This window comes from Tauraco erythrolophus, chromosome Z (genome assembly GCF_009769465.1).
Source record: "Tauraco erythrolophus isolate bTauEry1 chromosome Z, bTauEry1.pri, whole genome shotgun sequence".
In the NCBI taxonomy this organism is placed as follows: domain Eukaryota; kingdom Metazoa; phylum Chordata; class Aves; order Musophagiformes; family Musophagidae; genus Tauraco; species Tauraco erythrolophus.
The window spans coordinates 57,201,188-57,227,827 of NC_141496.1; the positions used below are offsets into that span (position 1 = coordinate 57,201,188).

Consider the following 26,640-nt stretch of genomic DNA (forward strand, 5'->3'; position numbering starts at 1 on the left):
AGAGGTAAAACCCCAATGCGGACAAGTATAAAGTACTAAAGTAGAAAACCAGAAGGCCAGCCAGGCTGGTGGGTCTGGCTAGGGCCAGGGAAGACCATCCATCCATCCATCCATCCATCCATGCCTGCAGGGCAGCAAGGGGTGACAACGCAGCAGCGCAAAGGACTGTCCCTGGGAGCTGTAGAGGCCAGAACGTCACTGCCTAGCTCCCGCTTGCCTGGCCAGCAAAGGCTCTTCTGGTGACCCACTGGGGTGGTGAGGGACCTCGTGTTTAGTCCAGCAGTTCACTAAATTCCAACTAGCTTTTGGGTGCATTACTAAGTAGTAATTGCTTTGCACTTTCGAGCAGTGCATAATCTGCTTGCAGAGTTTCTTTGCACCTGCTGAAGATGCCCAAATAATCTGCCCTAAAAGAGGGTCACAGTGTTAAAGGCGAGGAAATTAAAGCATAGTTGTAGTGAGTGAAAACCCCTAGATTGCAGATATGGGTCTGGAAAAGATAGTTTTTAGTATCCTAATCTTCTTATACAAAATCTTGACCTTTGAAAGAATATGTTCATTTTTCAGCCCACACAATTCTTAATTCCTAGGTTTCTAAAACCTTTCTCGTTTATATCTCCTTTGTACTCTGAAGTCGCCTACAATTCAATATATTTTACAATTCAATATATTTTTAACGTAGCCTGTCCAATGAGACAAAACAAATGCTACGTAACCACATTTGTATCTTCTCAAGTTTACAACTACTAAAATACTCTTTAACATGATCATGGCCTGCTTTATTATGTCATCATAACAAAATAAGCACTGGTGAACATCACTGCACTCCTAAAACGGGGACACAATCTGGCAGTCCTGACATACCCACATATGAATCCCATTCAGTTTATATTAAGTGAATAATTTGTTTACACTTCTATGTGATCACTATTATCACAGAAGACTACAGTAACATTAATATTAATAAAAAGATTCTGTCCTACAGTTACATCTTTAATCATTCTGTCATTTCTTGTTTATATATTCAATCATAGAATCATAGAATGGCATAGGCTGGAAGGGACCTCAGAGATCATCCGATCCAACCTCCCTGTCATGGGCAGGGACGCCTCTCAACTAGACCAGGCTACTCAAGGCTCCGTCCAACCTGGCCTTGAACAACTCCAGGGAGGGGGCATCCACAACTTCTCTAGGTAATTTATTCCAGAGTCTTACCACCCTCGTACTGAAGAATTTCTTCCTAAAATCTAATCTAAATCTGTTCTCCTTCAACTTAAACCCATTTCCCCTTGTCCTATCAGTGGACACTCTTGTAAAAAGTCCCTCCCCGGCCTTCCTGTAGGTTCCCTTCAGGTATTGGAAGGCAACTATTAGGTCCCCCCGAAGTCTTCTCTTTTCAAGGCTGAACAATCCCAGCTCCCACAACCTGTCTTTGTAGCAGAGGTGCTCCAGCCCCTGGATCATCTTTGTGGCCCTCCTCTGAACACGCTCCAACAAATCTATGTCTCTCTTATGGTGGGGGCACCAGAACTGGACGCAGTATTCAAGGTGGGGTCTCACAAGAGCACAGTAAAGGGGGAGAATTACATTATGTTTTATTGTTTCAAAGATAGCATACAGTTTTTACTGCTATTTTCACCTTGTAAGTAGTGTTTTGCAAGTCAAAGTTATTTGTAAATATTTAGTGAATCAATGGAATCAATAAACATTTTAAAAGCAACAAAACCCCCAAACCCACTCTTCTAACCATAGCTATTGCCAGACATCCTTCTCCTTCTCTATTTCTCTTTCACATAAACACACACTGACATAGATATTCTGAAGTGATGATAACGTTGCTTTTCATGTACACTGATGCCAGTCAGATTTTTTTCTGCCATGCATCCCTATTTTCTAGCATTGCAAAACCTATTTTCAGACCTGTACACAATTCCTTACAACTGATACTTCAGTTTGTACCCAAGGCTTATCCCAACAACTTGGCATGATTTGCATGATTACACAATCAGGATGCAATCATTTTGACTCCATCATCAAAGGCCCTGAAGTCAATGTGAGTCCACTAGCTTCCACAGATTCTGCGTCAGGTTCCAAACCAGGCTGCAGCCCCATGACAATGACGCCACCTACTACTGTTTCTGTTCTGATCCTATTCAGGTAGCTGCTACTCTGGAACATTTGGAATATTTTTTACTTTCATTGCACCTTCCCAGTGATCAGGGATTGGTCTCTTTGTGCTGTCAAGCTTGGCATCAGAAAATACACTTAAGCACTTGTGTCACAGACGCCATAAATAAAAATACAGCACGGAGACCCCAGTTTAGTGCCAGGCCATTACAACTCAACCTGGTGTATGTTTGCAGCGTAATGCTGGGCACAGTGCTTGCACACACCTGATAGGAGTATGGTTGCCTGACCTTACTAGATAGTGGATTTTAAGGTCCCATCGCTAGACTGACATGAACATAGCTTCCCCTCTGCAAGTGAGAATACAGAGCCTCTCACCTCAATCTTCTCCATTCCGGGCAATGAGCCTCTGTGGGGAAAACAAGCCATCTAGCAGGGTGTTACTCCTGCCTGGGCAGTGTTATCAGTGGAAGCTGTCAGCATGGTCGGCTTTCATCAAAACGGAACAATTCATCTTAAACTGCTCTATCAACAAATGAAGGAGGCATTCATCTGCATCTATCAGTTTTCAGATTGTTTACCTCTGTTTTTTCCTCACTAGAAATTATTACATTTATTAATCCTGAAATATCATATATATGTATTATTCTTGATACCACTGTGCTAAGCAGTGTGCAAACACAGAACAAAGACAGTCCCTAACCCAGAGGCCTGTAACTTAAATAATCCGAGATGTCCAATTCACATTGCACTGACAGCTTCAGTTTTCCATTAACATACTTCAAATCAGTGAACCACTCTTGTGGAAACCCACAGGAATTTTGCCAATGGATTTCATTTAACACAGACAAGGCTGAAAAAGAAATATTGGATATCACTCTGTTTTAGAGAAAAATAACTGCAAGTAGATCCATGTTCTTTTTTCTAATTCAGGAATGTTTTTGATTGATCAGCCTACAAGCCCTGAACTAGTGTAACATCACTGGTTTTGGAAGCATAAGTGTAGGTGATAATACACACCAACACTTGCACAGTTAAAAGATTAAGAAAGAAAGTCACACACCATGGCTCTCACTCCAAACTGATTGTTAGTGAGCACTGTGAATCTGAGAACACTGAGATCCCAGGATCACATACACACCCCACAGAAAATGATGGACGAAACAGGAGGACAAGCTTCTTCTAAAAAAGTAATCATAATTTCCTTCTGATTCAGTAATCCAAATGCAGATGTCTAAAACATACTACAAATGTTAGAATGTAGGGTACTTTTATGAAAATATTTAAAACAAATCAGTATAAATAAAAGTGAAAAAAGTTGTCTGGATTTCAGTCCACAAATACCACTGAAGTTTACATAAGGACATGAGAATTCCTGTGTTTTGGGCCAAAATGGGGAAGAGCCTTGTCACTTGCAATGAATTTAGAAGGCAAAATGCCTTTCCCTCTACCACTTTGTCACTTTTCCTCTGAGTAACAATGTTTTTTGTTTGTTTATTTGTTTTTACATAAAACCATTTAATAAACAAATACCAGGGGTGAGTTCCTTGGAGTGGAAGGCAAGCAAACAGATGCAACCTTTGGTCTGCCTCTGCACGCGACAAGCGTGCCAACCTCGCAGACCAGTCCCGGGGGTGCCATGGCAAGGTAAATCTCCCTAATCCCTGACACACACATCGCTCCGGTTCGGTAGTGCCTATTCCCTGCAGCATTAATTTCTTACAGTCAGGAACACAGATCAAGTCATGCAGGCAGAGGTCTGCCCTTTTCCACTCTTGCTTAGAGAAAGAAGCTGCCATTTCTGAATTTGACACTGATATAACATCTCAATAATAATCCATAAGGGCCGGGGATGGGACCTCTCCACTCACTGGGCACTGGTCCACAGCACGACACAAAATTCGGGCACTCTGATAACTGCTGTTAAACTTTGTGGCAAGTTTAAATATCAAATGTTTCCATAGGGATTATGGGCTTGTGTACATAACTGAGTTATATTGAAGGACACACTATTAGGGATCCTTTGAATAAGCAGTTTTAATATAAGGCTTTTTCAGCTCTGCGGGAACAAAACTACCAAATTACCTGGAACAAACTAAAGTAACCTGCAAATATGTAAAGCTATGGGACGTACTGGTAGTAAAGATTTGTCTGGTGAGCTGCACCGTCCATATATATGTTAAATATATGGGGATATAGCACAGCTGTATCCCTAAGAAGAAGCTCTAAGCATAGATGGGCCACTAGCGTGATGTCTTTGCAACACTTATGACAGATTGGCTGCAAATCACTTACCACCTCAAGAACAGCTGTAGTAAAAACTATAGCTGATTTTTAACTTTTCAGGGCAAAAAAATACCCAAGAAAAAAAAAATATCTGAATTGAGACAAGGGAGAGGAGCACTGAAAAGGAAAACAAAAAACATATGAAATATTTTAAAGGCACCTTCTGATGTTTCTTTCCATATAACCACTAACTTCTTTAAACTGTGCAATTCACCCCACACTATCTCCTGTAACTGACCTTATGGACTTGAATTCTTAGGACTGAATTGTAGATTCCCAATAAAATAATTCTTTAATGTCTAAGGTCAGAGTTCAGTCATCATATTACCCATTTATTAGCACTAAAGTGACAACCATGATCCAAACTTCTCACAGTGGCCTGATACCCAGATCAAGAAGCAAAAGAAAACCAGTAGTAAAGCCTAAATCCCCATTTCAGGATGCATTTTTCAAATACATTAAGCTACCAGAGTAACAAATTATATTTTGAAGTGAAAAGAAATTGATTTCTGCTTCAGTATGATCACATTTTCTAAGGACTGCTTTTAAGGTATTATGGAAAACAGTTTTGACTCCTTTTGAAGTAAAATATTCTGAATAGTTTAAGGTGTTGGTTAAAATGGAGAGGAAAACAATGAACTACAGCATTTAAAAATGCAAGGACCAGAGGATGTATCTTTGGATCCAGTAATGAAATAATGATTAAAAAATTGCCATAAATTGCTCTCTTGTCAGAAAGAATTTGGAATGTGATAACCATTCTTGCTGAACAGAAGAAAGATCATTCCCTGAATTACGTTTTACAGATTCAAGATTAATGAAAAAAAAAAAAAAAGCACTAATTTTGTCCCTGAGAGCAGGTAAGTACTCCTTTGTAGGTATTCTCATTCTTTTCAGACTTTTGCGTTTAGAGAAGTAGTTTTCACTTTGCTCACCATTCTTAAAGACCTTGGAACTATACATGTGCTTTTCCACTTCATTCTGTTCACATACAACTGTTGCACATACAAATCCTTTGTAAATAAAAGGGAATTTAACCTAAAAAAAGTTTTCCTGCTCTAGTTAGATGACCCTGAAAAACAGATATAAGATCTTTTTTACATAAGCAAGGAGATTTTTTTTGTACTTGTTTTCTAACTTTTTATCTTTTGCACTCGTTTCCCCCAAGCTGGGTCTCCTATTTTTGGACTAGACAAATACCTATCTATCTTCGCTTGATAATTTTTTGTGAAGGGATGACTATATCCACTGAGTTCCTGCATCAGTTATTGTTACTTTCCATAGCTATACGGCTAATCTATAAATCCAACCAAAATGAAGAATATCTTCTTACTTGTATTCCCAAAATTCTTTTGCTGAGAATACACAACAAGCGTTGTTCCAAAGGGAAGGAAACTAAGAATTTAAAAGGACAGCAATCAGACTCTACATGCATTAGAACAGGTGCCTCTGCTACCTTCATTAAACTACGTAAACTGTTTTGTCTTCAAGTCGCCAAAGAATGCATCATTTAGCTATTAATCCTTTTGGATACACCTGGCAAACCAATTTTTTATTTGGATCAATTGTTCTTTTTCTGATCTGGGTTATGTACATCAGACATTCACTGATGTACTTCTCTGATGGATTCCCTTGTTGCCTTCATTGTTTGATAAAACAATATATCTAATGTCTATTGGCAACATTTTCAACGAAAATGTTTTAGTTATGAGTTGCTTTGAGATATAAATATTATAAAACAGTAACCCAGCATCTGCAGTTAATCTACACTCAATCTCCAAAACCAAGAATCAAGACTAGAAGGCAGAGAATCATTCATCAATAGCACAGATTCAAGTCAAGGTGATGATGGGTCATCTTTGATCACTTTTGTGTTGAATATTTAACAGTTAACTTTTGTCACCACTGGAGAAATCTGACTGCAAGTAGCACATTTTAGTTTCAGAGAGCCAAGAGAAGGTGAAGAGCTGTGATAAACAGCCAGCACTGCCAATATACAAACATTATTTGATTTGTTGACAGTAATTAGATATATTAACTAGAAAGAATAAAAATGATATGTCATTGCTTCTGAGCATTTGGGGCTAGAAATAGGTTTAAAAGTAGCTATCCAAGTTTGGTTTGGTTTTGGGTCTTTTTTGTGTGTTTTGTTTTTTTTTTTTTTAAATTACTAGTAAGAATCTTCACACTGGCACTGCAGAGACTGCTGAAGGCAAATTCCTGTGCAGTGTAGCCTTGGGATTCTATGTGCAGTGTACAACCTCAGATAAGGTCATCAAGCCAACCAAAGAAGTCAACACATACTGAGAAGAAATGAGATAGCCGACAAACATTTTTTTCCTCCAAGAATTACAACTGGAAGTCCGGGTGCATCCACACGCTTGTATCAAATGAATCCTTAACATTTGCCTAGCTGCTTACTGTGAGCTTTGTGATAGAAGCATATTTCCAAGAATTAAGACAGGTATTTATTTATTTGTTTCTAGAAAACAAGAATAAGCAGAGAGCAGAAAAGGACTTCACTTCACGCACGGACAGATTTTTTGTGTGTGTGTTTTTTGTTTGTTTGTTTTTGTTAAAGCAAGGAAAGAATACAGAACAGAAGCTGATAGAAGAAGAGATGCTGACTAAACAAACCGCTCAATCTGAACTGACTTCATTGCCAGAAGTTAGAGAGAAGTACAAACAGAACCAAAAATGGTGCCAAAAATGTGCCCTCTGGGGAAGCAGAAAATCCACTCCTGTTCTCAGTTCTGCTGCTGTAAATCCACAGTAACTCCAGGTATGTGACATGAGCCACTCTGGATGTACAACAGTGTAACGTGGGCACATGTGGCTTGTGTTGCCCTGACACATGGGCACGTTACAGCCATGTGTGCATTCAGAAGGCAAGGTTCTTACTTCGCTTGCACAGAAAAAATAAAAGATCAAGAAGAGTGACTACCTTCTACATAACCTAGAAAAGCAGCACGCTTCTAACAGCAGAGACAGGTCTTCTCCAGAAGAGTGAAGCAAATTTGTCAGACTTTTTAATGACTTAATGATATACATATTAATTCTTTGTTTGAGAAACCAAATATTTCTATTTTAACTGCTATAAACAACTGACAGCCATGCACAGAGCTATTTCACTAACAAGATCAGTATGGGAGACTGCAAAAAGTAATCTGCTTACAGGGCTCATAATTCCTATAGGAAAGTAACATTCATAAGTGTTCTAGATTGTGCGCCACAGAGATGTTATAAGCACAACCATCTATCGAGTTAGATTTAATAAAAAATTTAGATGTTCATTATGAAGCCTACATATGACAGACAGCAATATATTGATGCTGGCAACGAAAAGGCAGTTATTAAAACCTGTGCAATGTAGTCTTCTCCTCCAAACAGACTAAAAACCCCAGCAATAAAAAAGCAAGAACTTTGGGCACTGTGTACACAGTAACACTTAAGTGCTTTTCCCACCTTTTCTTCCCAAACTCCCTCAGCCAGATTACTCTGCAGTCCTAGCAACCCATTTATATTCAGCTGGCTGTCCACCATCACGATCTGTACCACATTCTGCCCTCATGGATGACCTTAAACTGCAACCCTGGAAAATACCTTGCTCACCACCCCAAAGTGTCACTTGCTATAATTAGCATTCTGGGAGCTAACAATACAGTCATTAAGGCACTGAGAAAGACACATGTACTGCCTTAGTTCCTAGTATATATCAAGTGATCAGTCAGATGAAGCAATGAAGTCTTTATTCAGATTGTCCACTCTACTGCCTTGACCCATAATCTGTCTCTACAGAGTTTTCCTTAGAGAGATGGATAATGACACTTTTTCATGTTACCTTCCTTACTATGAAACACAGTGCTTCCAAATCTCCCTTTCTATTCCCAGGACAGCCGGCGATGAGAAAAATCTGATTTTGAATAGAACAACAGTCTCAAAATCAGGCTGTCATTCAGCAGCAACAACTTTTGCTGAGCACACACAACTTCACAGCAAGGACACAGCCTACTGCAACTTCCCCCTCACCAAGGACATGGAATAGCATGAGGATGTTTCATCTCCATTCTAAAATTTTAATATTTTAATCTATTAAATCTTACCACCATCAACTTGTTCCAATTTGGATGGCCAGCTAACTGAATTAATACATTGAAGAAATACTAGATCCGCTAGTGCAGAGCTTTACGTAAAACTACCACATAACATGAATTAAAGAGCTTGGTGCTAAAGTGATGCTGTGAACCGTTTAACAGCATCGAATTTCATTCACATAAATTCTCTCTCATCAAAACAAAGCTAACAGAATGCTGCCTACTACCTATTTTCTGATGAATATATCAAAATTCATTAAGGTTTCACGTATAGTGCAAAGCAGAAGAGCAAATACTCCTTCTAATGATAATATTTATTTTCAGGATCATTTTGTGTACATAAAATAGTCTATTCCAACAAATAGATTTCCTCTAGTTAAAACTGAGAAAACAAAAAATCAAGAGCAGATTAAAGAAATGTATTTTATTTGTGTAAACTAAACTTTTAGCTAGTGAGCAAATCAAAGCCATTAAGACCTCGGGAGACATCTGATGACTACGACCTCTACACAGCACAGAATGGATTCAGCGGACATGTTTGTCCTTTCCCATACCAAATTGATATTGTATCTGTCTCCAGCTATACAAAAAGGGACGTTTAGCTTCAGATGGCAGAGCATTAAGAGCATTTCAATGTGTGGGGTTTTGAGGTTTTCTTCTGAGGGCTTTTTAAAAAAATGTGCTTCTCTTATGGGCTATGGATCTACAGGTTTTTGGTGGACTAATTAGTAACCGGAATCCAGAGCCAGTAACATTCATTTGGCAAAATACTTACATATTCCCTAAAGGGAAAATCTCAGGCAAAACATGCAAAATTGGCAGTGCAACTAGCAGGAATGACATAAGTATCTAATTCCCAAAGCCAAAATATATCCCTTTTAGTGTTTTTGAAAGATAAAATTAACAATTTCGTTAAATGTGAAGGAACATAATCTTGGACTGGACTCCACTGACAGAAGGTAATTATGCTAGAGACATATTAATCTAACACTCTCTTCTATATTTAACTTGCTTTCAGTTGTGTTTTGTTTCAGTTTTAGAGAAGTCATTCGCTATCCACCTTACTGTCCAAACCACTACAGTCCCTTTAAGGACAGTAACTTCAAATTAAAATGTGGAAAATCCATTACTAGTTGAGCAGATAGTTGATGAAAATTCAGCCTTTCTTGTAACCCTGAGTTCAGTGTATCTGATCAAACAAATAACCATATTCCCAGGATCACAGTGATGCAGAAGTGCCTCAGTTTCTAAATAAAAATAAACATACTAACCAAATCAAAACTTTGTAATAGTGCTGTCTTCACTCTCCCCGACTGGAAAATGGGTGAGGTAGTATTCGTTTCTTTTACTTTTAGTATTTCTTATACACTATACGTTCCTGTCCTGTCATCTTTATAGTAACAAATAAACGTGTATTACAAACGTGTATCAGACAGTAGTTCATATTTTTCAATAATTTTCACTGTGAGAGGCACAAGTTTTATCAGCTTGTTTTGAATGTGCATCTATTAAAAAGTTAATAACACAATGACTATTTAATTCTACTTTTCAATAATAATAATAATACAGATTATTAACCAGTGATATGTACAACAGTGACAGCAATGGATGCTGAAATTATTCAGAGCCACTTCACAAGTGACAATTTGGAAAACGCCTGAGCAGATACTCAGGAATTCCTGAGCAGTAATTCTGTTGAAAGAAAACTGGTGCACACAGAAGTGAACAATGTGAAACAAAAAAGAGAAGCTTTGCAGAAATCAGTTAAATACGAAATGAGAACATCCTTATTAAAATACAACTATTACAGATCGAGTCGGTATCTAGGCTGCTCTGTCTGCTCCCACTATGGGGAATAATTTGAAACTATAATATGTCACTGCTAACACAGCATTTTCAGAACACTCTTAAATGATTAGTCTTGCCATAACATGAGGAAACAACATTGACACAAAGCATTTACTGTAACAAACTACATTTCACAATTCTGGCAATTTTAACAATAAAAACTGCAATGTCAACATGATATCTACACTCTATTTTTTCTTTGTAACAAATTGAGAAGTAACACAAGGAGTAACTTCCAAAAGTAACATAACCAGAACAGTTGGTGTGCAATTTAACTGCTGATTTAAGTCAGCTACCTGTCATATATAACTCCCCTAGACTGCTTCTAAAATGAGCAGACATGGAAAGGAAGAGGAAAAACAAAACGGTCAACAACCAGCAGCAGAAATGCCTTAAACATGTTGAAGATCTTCTAGCTTAAATAAGGAGAAATTCATTCCAGGATCTAAGAGCTGTCCCAGTCATTAAGTCTTTCATAGGGAATCATCCTAATTGTCTCCTTAGAGTTTACCTATCTCATGTTCCTAAGCACTCCTATCCAATCAGAAGCTCATTTCTTTTTTGTTAAAGCTATGTTTGAGAAATTCAATTTCAAGCTGTCAGCACTGATAGCCATGTATTCTGCACCTACACTGAAGTCTGTGGGAGGGGGAGGCTGGAGAACTATCTGAAAGGAATGAATGTCTGCCTCTCACATGCACTTTTTCTGATTTTTAGGGGAAGAAAAAAGAGTTATATTACTGTAATTGTTCTGCCTGTTCCCCTTTTTTGATCTTGCCAACTCCCCAACAATATTTTGCACTCTTTTTTTTTACAGCACAATAAAACTCAAATTAAAAAAAAAAAAAAACAAACACCCAAACATTTTCCATTGGAATTTTACACAGCTATTTTATCTACTTTATCCTCAATAAATTTAACTTACAACCAAAATAAATGAAAGCTGATATCAATGCAGAGTATCAACAACTACTCTTAAAAGACATTTTATGGCATCTGTCCACTGTGTTTTAGCAAAGATACCTGAAGTTATATCAAAACACTGCAATCAAACCACAATGCTACAAACCTCTCTGCAGAAGTCCTTCAGATTAAAAGACAAAGCATTCCTGACAATCAGTGACACAGAATAAGAACCAATCAACTCTCAAACTATCAAGGACCTGGAAGCTCCATTCCATTAAATGTTTAGGTCCCCTGAATCCAAAACTGAAGAGGCAAAACAGGAGAGAAAAACAGAAAGACAGGCAAAAGGAACTAAACAAACAGAACAACCTTACCTTTCACAAGCTCGGACAGTCCATGCAGCAATTATCCATAATGAGATACTAAAAACCAACAGTACAGTTCCTGGACATATTGTCATTAGAGTCTTCATAACAAAACGGGTATTGAAGTTTATCTTATTTAATGCTCCAATGCTTCTAGATGAGGCATCAGTGAAAAGTTTGCTATGCAAAAGCATAACTCTGGCAATAAGATATAGTCTTAAGAACATTGGTATAGATAAAATAATATCCACATCAGCTGTTGTTGTGGATGGAGCGTAAGAAAAGGCGAGCCGGGCTGTCCATGTGAATGTATAGTTCCCAGGTATGGGATGTATAGCACACACCAGTATTTCCAAGCAGATAAAGAAAATACGCTCATAAGTCATGGCTATTCTCCAGTCATCTGCTCCATTGTCCACCATGAACAACTGAAATAATAAAATATAAGGTTAACTTTAGTACGTCATTAACAAACCTTGTTATAATTCAATTTTAAAATACCATAGTTTTCAGAGCTGTCAGTGACCACTAAAAAGAAAATAAATATGCCATTTCAGAAAATGACATTACTACATCACTATGAAGTGAAACATAACTCTGGTTAAGACAAAAATAATTTTTCCATGCACTATTTTAAAAAATGTACATGAAACTGAATTTTCATATATTATTTACTAAGAATTCCTTGTATTTTCTTTAATTGCCATTTATAATTAAACAAAACTCTGGACAAATTAAGCCTTGTTCCTTCAAAACCAATTGCTTACTCTAAGTTGATAAAACCAGGAAAAATTTAAGAAAGTGTTTTCAGAATGGATATCTGAATTACAAACTGAAAATACTTTCTAAGTTGCAACGTTAAGCCTGCCTTAAAGCATATCCATGCTTCAGCTAGGGTGATATTACAGCTTCTGTAGAGCTATCCAAGCTTTCTTCAAGCTTCGGGAACCATTGCAGATCAATATAGGGTGCAAAACTATGTGAGAAACTGCACAAACTCAAAAAGATATCTCACGGTGAAACTCTGAAAAGCAAAGGCTGTCAAATATTAGAGTAGCTCAGGCAGCCAGGTGATGTCTACTAGTAGCTGCAAATTAAACGCACATGCTGGCTGTTGCACAATTAAGGCCTTCAGTTTGTCACCCAGGAACAGATGTATTGAAACATTTCACGTTGTTTAGTAAATGATGTTCCTGATGATTTACTAAATAAATACTTACTCAAACAGCATTTGTCACTAGTAGAGAGTAGTGGTGTGCAAGAAGTTGCAAACAGGCAACTTTTTGACAAGGAACATAACCCATAATGACAAGGAAGATGCAATCTCAGTTGACAGGAGAAGACCTTCTCATCACTTCAACTATAATCTGAAACTAAACAAGGCTGTTCAGTAAACAGGTAAGAGGAAATAAAAATATCTTTGCAAGTTTTTAAAAATTATTCAAAATTTGGGTGAGAAGGAAAGGTACACAAAAGATGCACTCCTTAATGTAAGAAAAGTGTTTTCAGCTTGCTACACACAATATACATAGCCAAAAAAAAAAAACAGTTACTCATCTGCACTGCTCTTTGTCCCTTTCCATCTTTCAAGAGTTTAAAATTATAAGCCTGACCTCTCTGTGAATGCTTTTTCAAGATGGAAAACACAGTCTACATCCTCCTTCCAATACATTGTTTATCTTTCAGAAAATTGCTCTAGTCATTTGTTTAGAAAAGTGTTAACCACAAATTAACTTTATTGTAGTCGAACTGATACTAAAAGAAATCGAAAACCAAAACAAATTAAATTCATGTATTTGTGGACTTGGTTTTCATCCCTTTATGTTATTTCCCTCCATTTTATGGTACTGGGTGTTGGTGACAAGATTTTGGTAGTGGGGGGTGCTTCAGGGGTGATGTCTGCGAGAAGAGGTCAGGGGCTGCTCTGCTGTAGACCCACTGCAGGACAAAGCTGAGCTCATCAGTGAAGCTGGTGGTGCTTCTGTGAAAGCATATTTAAGAGAAGGCAAAACACTGCCCAGGCAATGAGGAGCAAGGAAAAAAAGTGTGAGAAACAACCCTGGCAACGCTAAGGTCAGAGAATAGTAAGGGGGAGGAGGCGCTCCAGGCACTGGAACAGAGATTTCCCTGCAGTCGACGGTGAAGGAGGTATTTCCCTGAAGCCCCTGGAGAGGACCAAGCTGGAGCAGATACCTACACTGCAGCCCACGGAGGACCCCGCGCCAGAGGAAAGTGGGTATTTCCTGAAGGAACTGCCATTTGAAAAGAACCCACATCGAAGCAGATTCTCCTTATAAGATCTAATGCCCATGGAGGACTCATGCTAGACCCGGTTGAGCCTGAAGGGCTGCAGATCGTGGAGAGGACCCACACTAGAGCAGGGGGAAAAGTGTGAGGAGGAAGGAGCGGCACAGAGGAACTGTCATGGCCAGACTCCCATTCCTCATATCCCCCATGCCACTCACAGGGAAGAAGACAGAGGAGTTGGGAATGGAGAGACGTTGAGCTTGGGAAGATGGAGGCGAGGCAAGGTGTTTTAGTTTTTGTCTTTGTTTCTCACCATCCGACTCTACTTTAAACAGCAATAAATTAAATTAATTTTCCCCAGGTTGAGCTTCTTTTGCCAGTGCTGGTAATTGGTAAGGGATCTTCCCATCTTTATCTCAACTCACAAACTTTTTCATCTTACTGTCTCTGGGAGGCAGGAGAGTGAGAAAGCGGCTGGGTGGGGAATCTATCAGCTGGCCAAGGCCAAGCCACCACACTTTTGCATAGTTCTTACCTCCATTGCAGTACTATTAAAGACACACAGTGTTGAATTAAGCTAAAGAAACACTCAGTGAATTCAATGTATGAAACATGAGCACATAGGCTTTATTTTACCTGTGGTCATTCCTGCAAACTTCACATGCTAGATATGCGAATTGATACTGGAAGGCAAACTTATGTATGTATGAATGTATGTATGTATTGCTAAGAGTTTGGGTTTGCACTTAGCAAACGTACTACATGGTATGACCGGCCAAGCTGAATTTCAAGTACAGTAAGGCTCAAGTGCATTTGATTACAGGTTAATCTTGTGATTAGCCTGTAAATGCTGTCAGTCAGATCTCAGAAGTGCTACATCAGTTATGAAGAAGTCCAGGTATTTAGAACAGAATACAGATTAATAATAACCAGCTTGACTGAAAAAGAGATAGATAATATCAATTTTCTCAAACGCTGTCTGGGTTTCCAATGAAAAGAATAATATATTAACAGAGTTAAATATTCCAGTTCTCACAAGTATACGAAAATCATGTCAAACTGGTAGTGTTTCAAAATTTCTTTTAAAGCTACAAAATCTGTTGAAAAAAGCAATGGTCTTTTGTCCTTCCTTTTCACCGACCATCTTCACAGATTTCAAAAAGAATTCTATATGCAGAAAGGCAATTCAAGAAAAATGATACCTTAAGTACTAATTCAATTTAAAAGATAAGAATAGAAGAACATTGAGTTTAACTCAGGCATTAAAATTTGATCTTACAATTTTCTTAGAAGAAAATGTTATTTAATCACTGGGTTTTTTAAAAACTTTTTAAGACGTCATTATGGAATACATACTTGACATCATATTCACCTGTTAGCAGAAGAAATCCTAACATGCTACAAAGGAAGAAGTTTCTCTGTAGTGCTCAGTGGAACAGCTTATGTTTGCAGACACAGAAGATCCTTATCAACTTCCCTTGACCTCAGTTGTGTCAATTTGTTCTAAGGAAAATAATATTTTAAAGTGATAATATCTTCAGCCGTCATGTAATGAAATTTGGGAGGTGAAAACATGGAAGGTAGAAAAAAACAGAAGCCACAAAGGACCACAGATCCGGTACAAACATTTATATTTTATAAAAATATTACCATTTCAAAATCATATTTATGAGGGAGATTTCCTTACAATTCTGTGTCTCTAAATTCAAACTATGATGGATATCAAACACTCTGGAACAAATACGAGCCTCCAAAACAGGCTGTGAAAAACAATTAAATTGGCACATACTGAACTGACACAGAAATTAGCACACGATTTAGTACACATTTCATATACTTGCAATTATTCAACCTACTAAATGCAAGTTTCACTTTTAATTTGGAAGAAACAGAGGTATTTCTGCGTGCCTGTGTGCTTGGCTAGGTACATTTCATATTCGGAAAGCAAGGAAGGTAAGTGAATGAAGAAAGAATAGCTGAACAGCACAATCCGTACACAAAGTGTACGGATACACCTTCAGCTGCTTTCACTCAATCCTGTTATAATAACCATGCATTAATTTCAAGATACTACTCTCCATTTGAATAGAGAACGATGCTAGCAATAAGAAGAGGACATAATAAACAAGCGAGCAAATTCTTCCAATATAATTGAGTCCTGCACTCCACAGAGAAGGCCTAACCTCAGTCAAGGGCAAAGATGTTATGCCTCTTCATTGCTTTCACATTTCTTATAATTATTCAGTGTTGAAATTTAATGCAAGTACTTCATTAGTGTTCTGGAACGTTCTTCAAATACAGAACTCTCATACACCCTTACTAAGTCCGCACTCTATAAGAAAAATGTTGTTATTTTCACTTGCAATTATGTAATCTATTTCCAGCTTGTTGTATGTAAATGTAAGACATAAATGAATCTTTAACTTCAAATAAACTTCATACTTGCAATGCCACACAGTAAAAACATAAAAATAAATATCATATCATAGATATTTATATAGGTATGTGTATATTTACCTAACACTTTGTTAAATTCGTATAACATCAGATGAGAAGAAGAGAAACACATTCAAAGTAGACAGATTGCACACAACGACAACTTAGATCAGAGACTCCCGAAAGCTACTTAAAACAAAAGGAGAGAAGTTAATTTTGTAAATCTTTAGTATATCAAAACAGCCTATAAGAAGATGTTGGTGAATGCAAAGAACAAGGAAACTAGCAATTTTCTAAAAGTACCTTTACAATCCAGGTAAAAGAACAAATCTGAAAACTGTATCACTACCTTGCTGTAATACTGTGGGGATACCTTAACACAGAAATAAAAAAAGGAAACAATAAACAGTGATAAAGTAGCATCAGCTGTACTCCTAGAAGTGTTCCTTGCAGAAGGGGAATCAACTGTACTCACAAACATATTGTTGCAACTGTTTAATTTAAAAATACAGATTTAAAATAGTTAAATACTGGAGTCACCTAAACCTGATAAAACAACTGATGAGACTATGATTCAGAGTAGCAGAATAGAGCCTCTGAGCCTGCTGATTTACTGAAAATCTTTTTTAACCAGACATTTTTCTACAGTTTTTAATCCCCAAAAAATCACTTAAATAACCAAAAAGACCATTATGGTACTCAGAGAGGAAGATACTTTTTTTTGTCCCACTACTCCAAACAGCCAAAGTCCCCACAGAACCCCATTAAGCAAAAATTATTTAAAACCATATGGTGGTAGGAGATAGACATCTCTAGTCTTTAACACAGTTCCCTCTAACTAGGGAGTGAAGACGACCTTTTCCCATCATCAGAAGGCACATAATCAAATGGTCTATAAGCTACCTAAAGGCCTGTTCTTGATGTTGGATAGCCTGCAGGAGTTCCTGAGGGCTGCTGTACTCCTCATCCTAAATACAACGCCACAGAGCAGAAACGTTAGTGGGTTTAAGTCATATGTAAAAGTCATGAGGCACCTTCTGCATGCAAAGCACAGAAGGCAAAGAATATGTTTTTCACAAAATTACATGAGGGCTTGGCTATCTTACATTTTCCAGAATGCTTCCCACATCCAGAGTAAAAAACAAACTTTCTAGTAGGTCATTAGAAATTGATCCACAAGGTCTGGTGGGTATAGCTATCTGCCCAATGAAACATGCTTAGTTCATTGAAATGGGGAAGCCAGAGTGATCTATCACTTATGTATGTATACATGTATACACACACACACAATTATAAAAATGCCAGTTGAAACAGAGGATTGTAAAAATTACGTACTTAGCTTTGGCACAAAAATGATTATTTGCATAGTATATTTTTTTAATTTTGGCATCTCCGTGCAAAACGAGTTTTTTGCAGTTATTGATATTCTGATATAAATACTGTGTAAATCAATTCATGTAAAGAAAACTTCATTCTGGTGGCTAAGCAGGCTCAAATTACTTCTCTCAAAGACTGCATTTAAACCTTACCATTTGACCATTTACAGTCTTTGTCAACTGTATTTTCAGAAGTGCAGCATCAAAAAGTTCACATTAAAATACATCTGAACAATAAATCTTAGTTACTCTGACAGGCCACACACAACAACAACCATTTCAAAAAACAGGTATGTGTTAAACAACGCTCTTATCAGGTTTGCCTAAATCTTTTTTTAACCTCTATCCCTCAGATTGTTATAAAAAAAAAAAACCTGCCCCAAATACTCTATGAGATTTTTTACAAAGAAAGGACATTTATGATCACATAAACTAACATAGGGCTAAATTCTAACACAGCACACAAAGTTAAATTCTGCCAACCCATATTTCCTTTCTGTTTTAAATCACAGACTGACAGTATTCTTTTTAGCTTTCTGTCTCCAAAGATATTCAGAGGCATTGCTCAAGATTTTTAAATGGTACTGGCCAGACTTTCAGCTCTATCATTTGTCTCAAACAACTGTGAAATAGCTTAACTCCTCAAAAGCCTACAATGCCAAAAGACCATTATAGTACTCAGCAATTGCTGGGACAAGCATAATTTGTTTGCATATATATGCATGTGCTGCAGGGACTCAAAAAAGGTGAAATGCTCCTAAAATCGCCATTCTTTCTACCCAGTAACTTTCTATGCAGGTAATAATGTTAAGAATTGAAATCCAAGGGCTACAAAGGAAAGAAAAGGACATTTCAAGATACCAAGATTTCTTTCCCAATGCTTTGGAGAAAAAGAATCTCCTGAGAAAAGCGTAATTATGCATCGAACTAAGAAATCATCACAAGCTTATAAATATATAACTAAATCAAAAAATCAGATAATGAACTTAATAATAGAAAGGGCTGATTTTAAAAAAAGATTAATATAAAAACAAATTTTCTTTTCACTTTTATTCTTAAAAAGATACTTCACAAGACAATCTAATTTCATCTGGTTTGGTCTCGTGCTGGAACAATCACAGCTGAGCTTCCCCAAATCTGTAATCAACAGGGAGATGTTTAGTTACATGAATTTTTATCATCCTTTGAACCAGATCAGAGGTCCAGAAGTAAAAGTCCACCACTCAGGGTTACTATATTCATTTGAGATACTCAGTAGACTCACCAGTAAGTGACTGAATTAAATTGATTGAATCAGGACTTTCTACAAAGTCAATGTCCACCACAAGTATTCCTTCATTTTAACAATATTCTTAATTTAACAGCTATTTTTTTATACTAGAGTTTCAGATGCCACCCTCTCCAGCTGCTTAAAACACAATGAGAATAAGCTCCTTAAGTTACCACTGGTAGAAGGCTTCCATCCAGCATGTGCAGCTCCCAAAAGCTCTGTGACTGAGGTTGACAATCAAAAATGTTCTCCAAGCAAATACAGAGGGAGTATAACTTAATAATGCTCTGGAATATTTTTTAAGTGCAGGAAGAGGAACATAGAAGGAACAGTTGAGACAAGTCTCCTGCATAAACATGCAAAACAGGAAAACAGAACCAGTTCACTAAAATAGCACTAATCTGTTTTATACTATTTATTATTCTGTTATTAAAAAAGCAGGGAAGAAATAAAAAGAAATAATAAAAAGAATAGGTACATTACTCCGTAACAGATGTATTTATTAGAGAATACCCTGGGCGGCAAACCAGAACAGTGGATTCATAAAATTGACAGAGATGGTATGAAAAAGATACACAGTTTTCAACCAGTTTTTTTTCCACAAGAACCTGAGGAGTGAGCAAGGTTGTCTGAATGCAGCCCTTAGGAAGCATTTCAGCATCCAACCTAACCTAACCTAACCACACCACAACTTGTTCAGAATTCAGCTTCCACCAGCTGCCACTCCATGCTACCCCCCTGCTTTTGCCCTGGCTCACTCTCCCTGCTAGGAGAGTGCAGCAGGACATGAGCTATGCCAGCTTTATTACATCCAAATGGGAAAGTTGGAAAGAAATAATGAATGAATTGCTCAGGTTCCCTTTGTACTTTCACAAACATAAACAAATGACTACACTGAAAATACTAGTGTGCTAACAAGAGAATCAGAAAACAGCAAGAACAATCTCTTTAAAAACTTCTTCTGGTCTTTCAGGTCTGCTACAACTACTACACTGATCTTGGCAGTACAGGGATGGAATCGCTGATTTCAAAGTTAGAGATTAATTTAGATTTGCACTGAAGGAGCAGTTCTAAAACTTTGTATATGAAGAACACAGCACACCTTCTCACAAAATTACTGTGCTATCTTACAGAACTAATTTTCAGTATGCATTTTTTAAGAAACCTAGTGGTCTGTGTTATATTCTTCCCCATTTTGAATACCTCAGAAATAAAGTGCCTCTGATTCTACAATATTCTTGCAGAAGCAAAAGTGACTCGGAAGAACTATCTACATTTCAGTATTTTGATGTTGTTAATTTTAAATTATTATTGTACAGTTCTTCATTTAGGATTTGTTTTCCTTCATTCAGTACCAAAAATAATTTGTCCTACAGATCACTGCACGAAGAAATGCCATCTCCCGAAACAGCTGCCATCTGCCACTGTTCCCAACGCGAAAGAAGCCTCGCTCTCTTCAGGGATGATCAGCTTCATTACTCCTAGGAAAACTGGAACCAATTTTAAAAAGGATGTGTTTTCTGAAGAAATGAGTAATATTTTGCAAGTGAACAGGGGAAACAAGTTAAACAAAGAAACACTGAATATGAAGCTAGATAAAATGAGCTAACTCATTCATTCTGCCAAAGGACTATACCAATGACTCTAAACTTAGGAACTTGTTCTCAAGGAATGAGTGGTACCAATACATCATATACACAAGAATCTGTGTTCTCAGTTTCTCCTTTAGTGTTTACTTATGACATAAATACGCCAGGATTTGGGAAACTCTGTGTGTTTGTTTTTAAACTGGGTAAATTTTTATTTAACTTACAATGGGTGAATACATAGGATTTACAAGGTCCTTGTACTGTTTTTACTGAGACACACAGTTAAACTAGAAACTTCATTTAAGGACATGTTTAAAATAACTCCAAATACAGAAACGCAAAATCTAAGTATTCAAGCATTGCCCTAAAGCATGACCACCTAAGTAAGGGAAACTAAGAACTGGGCAGCAGAAGCAGCAGAGTGGAGTTACATGTACTAGAGTATTTAAAAATCCTAATAAACATAGTCACACACTCTTCTTAAGTGCATAGAGGCATTCCTGCAAGAGCTGCCCCTGTAATTCATGCTGGCATGTAAAATTGAGAGGGAGCAGCAATAAAGCAGGTATTTAGTAGTACCTGTTACTCCTGAAGGCCTAAAAAGGGCTTCAGGCTAAACTGTATAGCAGATAAAGTCTTCAAACTGCTTCAAAGATTAAGTTAAAATATCTTTAAGAAGGGCAGCTTTCAACATGAGGTTAAATAAACAGAGAAACAAGTTTCTTTACAGGTATTCACCTATATTTTTTTTATAGGTAAAATATTGTTTTACTTGACCACTACTAAATATGACTGCACCTGCTTCCTCAAGAAAAAAAAAAAAAAAACAAACCCAAAAAAACCCTCCCCAAAATCCCAAACTCCAGCATATTTTGTCAAACATTGCTTAGCATATGCAGTTCCTATTGCTGCCCCATTAATTATTTGAATTTTACAGCTTCATCAAATCTGTCCAGTTTACAGCAGCTCTCTCAGGTAAAAGATGCTCTGTCCTCTGTTGTTTGGTTTTTTTTTCAGAAGTCTGCAAACCAAATACCTGAAACAAGTTTGCACTGAGTGCTGCCAACCTCACTCTCTTCCATGGTTTAAACACAAAATTGCTATTTAAAGTGTTTTAGAAAGCTTTGTTTTCACAACCATTATGCTCAACAAGACAGTCCAGGGCAGCAAAAAGTCTGATGTCCAGCAGTTAGCACAGGATGATACCAGCCACAACATAAATACAAAAGTTACAGGTGAAATGCAAGAATTATTAATTAATAATTAATCTGACATCTTTGATCACAGGCTGGATATAAAAAAAAACCTGTTCTTTTTTTTAAATTTTTCTTCCAAGTGTCAAATGGCAGGGGAAAAGAATGGTCTGTCAGCTTACAGCCACACTGCTAAACTTCTCATCTGGCTCCGCTGTATCCCGTTTTGTTGCTGGGAGGTCAACAAATGTCTATTCATGTATGGCTGCACATCAAGATGGAGAACCAAACGTTTTCCTATCTGACAACCAAATCTGGAAAGCAGACTGCTCATAGGTAGTCTCCTATTTTCCCCCTCCCCCCATACTTTGCCATTAAACTATCTTAAAACTACACAGAAGCTGAACGGGGAGTAAATTAGGACCAGCACTGGTCTATCCTACTGCATAAAGATATAGTTACTCTAAAGTGTCACACTGCAGAAATCACAACAGAATGCAAATTATTGCCTTTTACCATGAAACTCAAACCTGAATGAGAATAAAAGGAGGGGGTGGGCTTAGTGTGACGTCACCTTACCTATGACATTATTCATGTGAGGATCGTGTTGAGTAGTAGCTGTCATGGGGTACCTATTCTACTATACTGGAACTCAAATGGATGAGAATTTCTTCTGTATCAGCCCATTCCCTGTGTAGAACTCAAGAATAACTCCTACACAGTATCCTACAATGGAATCTAAATGAAAGGAACCCACTAAAATCCGGGTGTAGTGGCTGCACAGCCAAACTGAATTTTACAGCTACTGCAGAGAGCAGCTCCATGAGCAAAGAAAAATTGGGTAAAGAGCATCTTATCTTATTCATAAATCACTGTCTGTTCAAGAGACTCCAGGTCTTCTTGAAAATACATTTTAATAATGACAAAGGTGTTAAGGATGAAATCCTTAGCATACAATGAGGATGCTCTAAATTGAAAGGCTCTAAAGATCCCACTAATTTAGATACTCACAGATTCTCCTCTGAAGTCAAAACACACCTCAAACATGCATGACTGGTGTTAAAATGGTAACTAATGTATCAGAAATGCAGTGAGAATACTTTTGAGGAAAACTTCATTAAACTAGGTGCTATCAGTGAATGCTCAGTGACCATTATTGCTAGTCTTCTTTATAAACTCTTTCAGGTAGAAAACAATTTATTTTGTGCTGTCTAGTCACACCTGAACATTCAGTCTTTCTCCATTTTCCCAGACCGAAATCAGAGTTCTATGCATGTGAATTTTATCGATGCAATGGTACAGACTGAATCAAAGCTACGATGCAACATTTATTTTTAATTAAAGACATGTCTCATTCCCTGGTTGCAACCGATCTTATTCTTGAAAGTGTAACAATCATCACAAAACCAGAAGTACCATTCACCACTTGGGATGAATCTTTGTTTTATTAAGAGACTGAAGATGAAGCATTGCTTCATAATGCATCATTCTAGTGACAGACACTACTGTCAGAGGTCAGGGGTAGGGCAGGTGTGAACATCTGCATACACCTGCAGTGATGCTACAGAAGTTGCAGTGCTATGAAAGCTCAAATAAACAATTGTAATAGGAATAAAATGCTTCATAAAGATTCCCAACGGTATCTCATTAGGACATACTGTGGAGCACCACATACATTTCACATCACGGTGTTTGAGACATCCACTAAAGCGGGCAGATAATTCTTAAAAATTACAGGCATAGCTGGATGGCAACAACAGTGTCTTATTTACATGACAAATGACTGATCTGAGCATAAGACTACAAGACAGGCAAGCCTGAGCTTCAAATGCAGTTACAAAGCCTTCCCCAGATTACTTCCACAGAAATGAACTCTTGGTCTCAGCATTGCCTTCTGTAAAAACATCATTTCAATGACAGAAAAAAATGTGAAGATTTTTTCCAGGTAATTCCCTTTCACAATGACAACTACAATATAAATGCTTGTTATACATGTGTTTCCTTCTTTACAGGCTATCTTGCACCTACTCATCAAACCACTGATGTATAGTTATATGGAAAACACAGCTACACTCTAAAATACTACAAGCAAAAATATCTATTGCAGACTACAAGTAAGAAAGCTCAGGAAGCTCTTTACCCGCAGGTGGCAATAAACTCTACGGATATGAGTCCATATATATTTATTTTTCAATTATTCTTTATTTCAAATATGCTCTTTTACAAGCAGAAACTCTTCCTTTGCCTCTGATACCTTCTTCTGAATACCCACACTCAGTACCAAGCTAGGTCCCTTCCCACAGACACATCCTACCAGCTGCAGTGGTTTTGCAAGAGTTACTTGGAGTTACGCCTGTACAGCCTTTTAACTCTTTATTTATGACCCTCATGGTTCCTGCAGTCTTGAGCAACTTTGTGATATGTATTCAATTACAGTTCAATAAACGATTCTGTTGGCCAGTCACATAACACAGAATCCAGCTCTCACCTATTCATCATGATAGCTCTACAGTATTAATATGCATAAAAGTTTAGAAGGTGCCACTTTGACAGAGCGGGTTTTTCTTTTAACAAATATGTTTCTATAAAGAAAAAACAACCTAGAGAAAAATACTCTTAAAAAGACTAAGAGTAGCAATTTTAAAATATAAAGATATGTAAGGCCTGCCCTTTGGTTTTACTTTATATGGAATTAACAGGGATATTTCCATCCGTCATAAAAAGGTTTAGTATTTGCTCAAAAGGAATTTAATTCTGAAAGCTCCGTTGGTCTCCACTACAATGAATGAGATAAAGAAACACCTTAGAAGATGCAAATATCCCTCTTCAGAACTCACCCCTCTTCACTCCTTCGTGGAGCATCTAACATTCACACCCTTTTGTTTTTAAAATAGCAATATAAAACTACATTTACTAAGGACTGTTTACACACAGATGAAATAGCATAGTTGCAGGGACTGTTCAAGAGGGAAAAGCTGAATGAATCGGTAAGTTACAAATGTGTGATTGCCAGCAACTACATTAAATCAGCATTATATAAAATATTTATGTATGACACGAACTGAACATTTTCAGTTTCAAAGGCCTGGGTTCAGATACACCAGTTTAAAGTATAAAATGTTCATGTCTTATCACTCCCTTTACACAAGAAATGTTTCTAAGCTGTAAAACATGTTCTCATGACTATCTTTCCTGATCTTCTGACAGTCATAAGAAGAAATTACTTATGGCAGCTTTCATTAAAATAATGGGACAAAGTCAATTTACACAACTTCATTAAAAATACACTGTGATACATAGACATTTCACATATTCCATTCTTTGAATGGAAGTTTTTCCATTCACATTTTTCAATGTGATATAGTTTATGTCATTTAAAAAAAAAAAAAAAGCATGGAAAAAAGTGGTATTACATTTTATCTTTTTTTTGGTGTTGTCAAGATGTGTAACTTTTCTCTTTTCCACAGAACGGAGCTGTGGAAACTTCCTAACAAAATTACTTGTTTTAATGCATACTTTACAGTTGATTTTCAGTTAATAAAAGAAACTTTGTACAATGACCATTATATCCAGCTTACCTGAAAGCTAGTTCAAGATCAATTACAGCCTCTTCTCTTAGGGGTAATTCATGTCTCAAAAGGAGCTTCACAGGCTCAGAGCAGTAATTCATTCTCTAGTAAGGGAGTGTGACAACAACTTTCATCATCAAAACCAAGGGTGAAAACATCTGATTGAAGTTGTACAGAAGCTTCCATGCAGCTTTTTAATTCTCCTAAGTCCTAAGCAGCAGCCACTCCTGCTCTGATCTTTGCTCAAAATGAACAACAAATACGTCTCAAATCAAATTCAAAGCCCAGAATACTACATTTAGTAGATCACATACAAACCAGAAACAGAATCAGGAGAGCATTAATCTACACTTGTCAGTCCTGGCACACTTTCACATAAACTCAGGCAAACCAGAGCTGCAGTCAAGTACCTGATAGAATTTTCTAACCTGAAATCCCCACAGTTGAAGGATCTGACATGTACGATACCTTCACATTAAACATGCATGCAGAATGCCTCTAAGATTGTAGACAACAGTATCTCTGTTGATTTCAGCTAAGCTACACGATTTATACAAATCCAGAATCTGATCTCTGCTTATAAATGTTCTCCTCTAAAAGTGGCAATAACATACCTTCTCGCACTTTGTCACACACTACTATATCTTGATAAACTTCTAACAGCCTCATTCAAAAAATGCTCAGAACGCCAGTGCATATGAATAGATAATTCTACGTATGGCCAGGCCAACCATTCAGTGTCCTGATCATCAGGTACAACCTCCTCCTACGTTCTGATGGAGCCTGTTGGAAATAGAGGCACCTTCTACATGTAACTGTAATGTAAAAGTCCTCAGGTCCTTTTGCATGCTGACCAATGTTAAAGGATTTTCTAGCCTGCCTTCCATGCCTTATGCATTACAGTGCTGCATTTCAGAGGCACTAGGCCCCTGCAACTTTTCCCGGGTCAACAGATTCTGCAGATATAATCTATCAAAAATGTACTGAATGGAACTAAAACTAAGTATTTTCACAAAAATACTCTGAAGTGTTAATTTGACAGATATGGTGTCCTTGGATTCCTACATTATTTTCTGCTCTCCAATACACATATGGAATATACTGTTTAATACCCGTATGGAATGTGTATTAAACTTGATTGGTAGCAGAGAATTTTCGAGTCTGTACATGAAGTTACTGTATCCTGGATCAAAACTGCTACACAATGAGTTTTGTTGTTGACTGATCCAAGGCCTATTAAAATAAATAGGAAAAAAAAAAAACCACACTAATTCTCAACAGGCTTCAGTCAGAATAAAATTATCACTCAGAGTTTATTTCTTCATTTTGACCCG

General features: G+C 37.3%; 1 protein-coding gene across 5 annotated transcripts in view; it reads right to left on the reverse strand.

Moving 5' to 3' along the window:
• Positions 1–26,640, reverse strand: part of KCNN2 (potassium calcium-activated channel subfamily N member 2) — a 72,529-nt gene that overhangs the window by 38,737 nt on the left and 7,152 nt on the right. For 3 of the 5 annotated variants that reach the window (XM_086628913.1, XM_086628914.1, XM_086628916.1), the window contains one exon: positions 11,636–12,054. The exons of 1 other annotated variant lie outside the window; for it this stretch is intronic. In XM_086628913.1, coding sequence (XP_086485039.1) covers positions 11,636–12,054 — 419 coding nt within the window. Of the gene's footprint in view, positions 1–11,630; positions 12,055–26,640 lie in introns of all 5 variants that reach the window. One more of the 5 variants, XM_086628917.1, reaches the window with a different exon arrangement.